General features: G+C 42.1%; 1 protein-coding gene across 1 annotated transcript; it reads right to left on the minus strand.

Moving 5' to 3' along the window:
- Window positions 1-611: 611 nt before the first annotated feature.
- On the minus strand, window positions 612-6799 carry LOC126369113 (ubiquitin carboxyl-terminal hydrolase 7-like). Its single transcript, XM_050013406.1, has 10 exons — window positions 6737-6799; window positions 6110-6429; window positions 5603-5766; window positions 5083-5342; window positions 4517-4691; window positions 3785-3977; window positions 2612-2765; window positions 1499-1632; window positions 834-940; window positions 612-751 (listed from the first exon to the last, which is right to left on the minus strand). Exons 1-10 carry the CDS (start codon window positions 6797-6799, stop codon window positions 612-614), a joined length of 1710 nt encoding a protein of 569 aa, XP_049869363.1.
- Between the last annotated feature and the right edge of the window lie 355 nt (window positions 6800-7154).

Genomic DNA, 7154 nt, shown 5'->3' on the forward strand with positions numbered 1-7154 from the left:
AGCATCGGGATAGCGGGATTTGAGCGGGCTCGGCCGTATGATTTTTGTTTGAAACGGCAATCAAAGCCCTACAAGAATTGGGTAGTTTCCTAGATCTTTGATTAGACTGTTGCCAACTTTTGAACCCGCAGGTTGTGCCGATGTGTTTGGTCCATTAGTATCTATACGGCCACCTTGAACGTCCCCAATTATTGGACATTCTGGATGTTGCTATTTATTTGGGCATTCTGTTGTTGGATTTGCTTCTGACTGTACCTATTTATTGCACATTTCTGCCATAGATAGATGGTTATCAGCATTATCAGCAAGAGATAAACTTGACGTCTATTGTGTAATCAGTTCGGTATTTACTGAATTATATATTCGTTTAATGATATTAGTTATTGAATGATTTAAAACACAATAAGAAGGCTAATTTGCAACAAATTTTATTATGTACATAAATAATCATAACAATCAAACACAAAGTAAATAAAAATGCAGAAATATAAAGCTCGATACCTACCCCGTGAATTTTATTATGTTCATCGGCATAAAAACTTATAAATTCGAGACAATTATATAAAATGTTTTGTATAAAAATGTCACTGATTATTTAGGCTTCCTGTCGACTATCTTCCTTTATATTTAGAGCCGGCTAGGGCCTGCAAAGTGAAGAACTGTTTTAGTGCGTTGAAAATCTTCGCGTAGTACTTTGCGGAGTTGACTGACGTGTTAGATTTATTTTTTCTGCATCTTATTTTTCTGCCGCCTGAAAAGCGTAACATCCCTTTGCTTATACGAAATAAAAAAAATAAAAACAATGAACTAATCGTGCAGGGAGCGATATTTACATGTTCTTACCATCTCGTATCGCATTTCTTCGCGGATTCGCTCGCACAAGTCGGAAGGGATGTCATTCTCTACAACATCTTGCAGGACATACTTTAGCTGTGACGTTCTGTAAACAATTGAAAATATAATATTTGTTATATCGCAAAATCTTTATTGTTGAAAAAGCGGGACGGAAGAGGCAAGGCACAGGGACTGTAAACTGGAACCTGACAGAGGGCAGCAGTAACTGTCAGTACTATTCGCAGGTGGAGGACAGGAGTCCTAGTACGGCTTTGAAATAGACTACTCTGGGCGCTATCCTACGCATCAGATAGAGTACTGTGGGGCGGAAGACAAGAGGGGAACCAGTGCCCTATATTTCCCTAAAAAGTAGCATAGAGAATTCTACGTCGACAAGAGCGTGATGATGGTTAAAATAACACATTAAATCAGGAATAAGAGACTACAGGTTTACGCGGTAAGAACCCGGTGTTTTTATTATGATAATAACCGCGTAAACCTAAAACAATGGTAGCTAATTCAGTTACTAATAAACTGATTCCGGAAAATACCATATGCGGTAAACTTATACTTTGGCATGATGTAAAAGTGTAGACAGTCGGTTCTATAATATCCGTGCGTATTCATATCCCACACGACAAAGAGAGAAGAAGTGAAGTCTTACTGTATGTAGATGAGCATGTAGGCGCTGGTGGCGCGGCGCGCGAGGTGCGGTGCGTCCTCCTTACCCCCGAAATTGTACTCGATGGCTTCTTGCTTGCTGCAGCGCGACACCACGTCATCGTCGAACTTGCACCACTGGAACATAACACAACATTTTGCGTTAGATGTGAATGTTGAACAGCTTCCATGGTTAGAGAGTTGGGCTCACGATCTCGAGACATTGTCGAAACCACTTTGTGAGACTGTCCATTCATCTATCCATTGTTAGGTAAGGATATTGGAGGCTTGGATAACCTCTCTCTCTCTCTCTCTCTCTATTTAAGAGCTGCGCTCTTGTCGGTGGAGTAATCGCCATTCCCGCCAAAACCTTCACCTCCCGATACGACACGACCTGCACCTTCTCTTTTATTTATGTTGGATAACCTAATTGACCGAAAAAGTAAAATGAGTCCGTGCTTCGAAGGGCACATTAAGCCATCCCGGCTATGAGCCGTAAAAATCACCTCCACCAACCCTCAGTAGATCAGCGTGGTGGAGTTAGCTCCATACCGCCCCCGGTTGATCGGGGGGAGGCCTGTACCCGGCAGTGGGACGTATACGTATAGGCTGTTTATGTTATTTGAAACTGAACATCATCTCCCAAGCGTTTTCCATTCCATAGGTATTCCGTGTTTATTTTGGGGTACGCTTACCTAATCTAAGGTAATGTGCAGGCTAAATTTATACACTACGCTGCTAACACTCCAAATTCCCATGAGGATCACAATGCACTTCGATTTTCAGAGGTCGGACTGTAGTTCCCGAAATAATTCAGTTTTAGTGAAGGAACTTGGATTTTCATGCAGACACACAGACGCGTCTGAGGTGAAATGTTTCAATTCGTACTAGAACTGATTAAAGGGTGGCGATTGATTCGATCATCCACTACGTAGTAGGGAAGATGGGAGTGTAAGTTTCGTTGCTGTAAAACATGTAAACGTATTTTCGCGAAACGTGTGGATAAGACATACATGTATATCGGATTTAATGTCAATAAAGCGATTGCAAGGCACAAGAGTCGCAATCCAGAGAGGTGTCTTCACTTGGTTGGATAATAGAGAGGTCTTCAAATCACCTTGCCGTCACCCTTGGGGTTGATGAAGACGACGTAATGTCCGCCATGGTTGTCTCCCGAGTGCACCAGTACCGCGTGCAGCGTGTAGTGTGCTGGTGTCTGCGGGATCTCTTGTAAGTACGGGTCCAGGTTGATTTCTTCGTAAAATTCGAATCTGGGAAACATTTTTCGGCTGTCAAATATTATGAGCCATATAAGGAGCCTAACAATAACCCTGACACCAGGGTTACTGAGGTTGGTCATCCACCTCACAACCCACACAACAGAAGAAGATTACATTGTCTGGATTTTGAGACGCTGCAGTTTTAACGCTGTATCAATGAAAGTAATTGGTGTAATCAATGATTGGCCGAAAACTAAAAAAAACAACATGACGCGTGAAAGAGGAGCTCGGTGGCGCAGCGGTAAACGCGCTCGGTCTGCGATTGATGAAGTTAAGTAACTTTCACAAAGGCCGGTCATAGGATGGGTGACCACAAAAAAAAAGGTTTTCATCTCGAGCTCCTCCGTGCTTCGGAAGGCACGTTAAGCCGTTGGTCCCGGCTGCATTAGCAGTCGTTAATAACCATCAATCCGCACCGTAAGCATAGACTATGGAAATCCATTTGCTTGAGTCACTTCTCTTGCTTCCTTCACATCCATCAATCGTTTCACACACACACGCCGGTTCATAGTAGGTCCTACTAAACATTTTCTTAGGACATTTTCAGTTTGGTCAATGTATGTGATTCTATTTTGAGGAGCTCGGTGGCGCAGCGGTAAACGCGCTCGGTCTGCGATTGTTGAAATTAAGCAACTTTCGCAAAAGGCTGGTCATAGGATGGGTGACCACAAAAAAAAAACAAGTTTTCATCTCGACCTCCTCCGTGCTTCGGATGGCACGTTAAGCCGTTGGTCCCGGCTGCATTAGAAATCGTTAATAACCATCAATCCGCACTGGGCCCGCGTGGTGGTTTAAGGCCATCTCCCTATCCATCCATAGGGAAGGCCCGTGCCCCAGCAGTGGGGACGTTAATGGGCTGATGATGATGATGATGATGTGTGAATAAAGAAAACAGTGAACGCACACCACGGGTATGTACTTAAGGGATTATTTGTTGTGTAACGACAACATGAATAAGACCTGATATACAGCCTAAGACTATTCTAATTGTAGAATCAAAGAGAGTTCACCTGTCGTTGAATTTGATGGAGGCATCACTTTGAGGGTCATACTGGAAGCGCATTAGGTGTAGATGGAGGACAGGCGGGAACATGTCAAAGCGGACGCCCTTCTCTGCCTCTTGCAGTCCATGTTCACCTGCGTCGTACTTGTTGTCGCCATCCAGTAACTCGGTGCTGATGTAGTCCTTGAAGGACTCGTAGACTGGAAAAAGTACTTATTAAGTGGAGTACTCTCGGGGTAAGTTAGAAGGTGGTTTTGAAACATGCGTGCAACAGACCTAGACGGTATGAATCAAGAATTTTGATGCACACAGAGGCACATAAAGAGGCAAATACACATAAAGGTGCGATCCGCGCCAGATTTATTTTATAATGTTATTACAACTTCATACAGAAATTCGTTGCGGCACGTTTTCATAGAAACGGCCGCTGCTGTTTCTGTTATGTGGAAAGGCTTCTTCTTTCAACATAACATAACATAACATAAATAGCCTATATACGTCCCACTGCTGGGCATAAGCCTCTCCTCAATCAACCAGAGGGGGTATGGAGCATACTCCACCACGCTGCTCCACTGCGGGTTGGTGGAGGTGTTTTTACGGCTAATAGCCGGGACCAACGGCTTAACGTGCCGTGCTTCTTTCAACATTAAATAAAAAAATATAAAGATACCATTTAGAAGTCTGTTCAAAAATGTCTTATATTGATAACTTTAAATGAAGTTAAGGTTTTTCAACTAACTGTTATTCTTCCCTTTAACACTGAGCTGGATGTCGTAGTAGGTTTCGGCGCGGGTGCTGGTGCAATTGACGTTCTTGCATTTAATGAAAGACGTCATCTTCCCTTCGAATAACTTGGGTACTGTTCCTTCTACTACCGTGCCCTTCATTTTACTCTCAAGTTTGTCTAGTAATACCTGGAAGAAATACGTTTAGGCTTATAATATTAGAATTAAAAACCCATTCGTACATACATATTTACTTAAATGCTCGTGATCTTAATCACAAGTAATCAGAAAGTCATTTAATGTTGAAGCCACTTTTGAGACAAAGTCCTAAGTTGCCTGATGATAAACCGTATGGTGTCCAATAATCAGCCTATCACTCGCATAATGTATGTCGTAAATTGCTAAGAACAATCTCTCAATCAGTTTTTACGCCGTGTCCGGGAAGACAAGCACGTACGCGCGTTCTATGAGTTTTAATTTTTCCCAGTCCAGCTTTGAATTAAAAGCCACTGACTAACAAACTAGGTTTTACACAGATGCAAAATGTAAGCCAAAAGTAGAAAACTGTGAAAATGCAAACCCTTAGAAACTCCTGGACATCATGCTGCATAAAAGAATCCATGGTCTCCCAACCGAAGCTTTTGGTCAATTTCTTGGTGGCAACAGGCTTGTCTGAGAATTGAAGATCGTAGAACACACGTTGCAGGGCGAAGGCGACGGAACGGGAACTATCATCACCCACAGTTGGGATTTTGTAAACGGCTTTGCGGAGAACGTTGGTAAAGAACAATGTTTGGAGGAGGGAGTTCATGTAACACGTCGCACCTTGGTTTTTGAGACCTGGAGAAAGACCGCAAATAGTGATTGTCATACAAAAATCAGTGTTAATGCTGGTTAAAGGCATCCGGTCAATCCTGAGAGGGCTATGGAGCATACTCTACCATGCTGTTCCATTGCTGCATTGGCTTTGTTTGTTTTCGTCGCTCAAAGGCCTCCGACTTGGCTTGATGACAATTAATATAGTGTCGATGTATGTACGTGCCCATAAAAATGTAATACCTACATTAATTTAAACGTAGTAATCAAATGTACCTACTTACCGACGTATCCTGTATGTTTTTTGGAGTCCCAGGAGACACCGTGCGGTGCTTCTGCTAAGATATGAGCTTCGATTGTGATGGTATCGTCCTTCACGAAACCGTTCTCTTCGTTCATCAAGTCTTTGAACGAAATGAAGTGCGCGAACCCCCAGTCGTCTTCTTTGCTGTCGCAAAATTTTTCAAAATCAAAATAGTGAACGGTAAAGAAGCTGTTATGTTTTTTGCGTAATGTCTTTTTAAGTAGTCTATTATACGTCCTCTTGGGTGTCCCCTTTTCTTTTCAGGTGTATCCTTGTCATATATGTTCAGCTTATTCCGCCATCATCATCGGAGTCTGCCTCGTCGAGGAGACCTTGACGGCTTTGTGGGGTCCAAACAGATAGCCAGCATGCGGCAGACATGTTCCCATCCCACCCATTCCTATTTCAATTAAATCAAACCAATATGTCGTGTATTATAATGTATTGCAGCAATCCTTCTTATTGCAAAATATTTTAGTTGTCTTACCCGTGATACATGTGGTGAAGTTTCCTGCACATGTGTTCTCTGTCAGACTTATGGGACAGGAGCTTTAGTTCCCCAAGTCCGTAGCACGACCAGCCTGGAGTATCAGAGTCGCCATTGCACTGTATGAAGACTCCAAGAGCCTTCTGTTGTTGGCGATCTGGGGTCGTAGTTTGGCGGATGAGCACGAGAATTTTCCAGGGTAGGCAGCGCACGTAGCATGGTGGTGATAGGACCTGTTCCTTCAGTTGACTGATGTCGTGGATCTTGAAACGGAACGTGGCCTCAGGACGGGCGGCATCGTCGTCCTCTTTTGAGACTTCCTGACGAGAAATCATTGATTTCAAATTCAAATTGTAAATCATTTATTTGATGACCAAACAAACTTGTCGCAAGACAATTTTTCAATATTTTTTCAATCTTACTAGTTGCTTTAGTTAAGTCAGTTATTGATGGTATTTAAAAGAGGGGAGAATTATTTTGTGCTTCTTTGGAAACTTTTGGAGTACTATCGACATAACAATCTTGGTTGCTTTCGTATTCCTGATATGTCAAAGATGACAATAGCAGTAGTACTTGCATTGGGTAGGTATTTGTGTTGGTATTCAGTAGTGTTATTGATTAAATTACCTGTGTGATTGATTGCGGCGGAGTATTGGCGGCGGCTACATCAGCACTGCTCGATTCGATCATTTTAGCAGCAATCAGGTAACAATTCTATAAACACAAAGAATGCCCTTTACGATAATTTTCACGTCAAATTTTGTTTCAACCTTTGTATTTTGTTTTAAATTCAATGTCGAGGACGGCACCATTTAATCGACATAGTTCGTACGTAAAACAAAATCTATAATATACCTTACGTTAAAATATTAGACATAATGGTTGTTATCAAAAAATATAATAAAATAATTTTATAATTTTTTAGGTCGCCGACATATGTCACATTGTGGCTCCAGTTGTCACTTTGACGTGTTCTAAATTCGAGTTAGCTACTGACCATTGCAGTAGAAACTTATTGTAAGGGATCTCTTTTAATTTTGTTCTT

This window comes from Pectinophora gossypiella, chromosome 8 (assembly GCF_024362695.1).
Source record: "Pectinophora gossypiella chromosome 8, ilPecGoss1.1, whole genome shotgun sequence".
Lineage (NCBI taxonomy): Eukaryota > Metazoa > Arthropoda > Insecta > Lepidoptera > Gelechiidae > Pectinophora > Pectinophora gossypiella.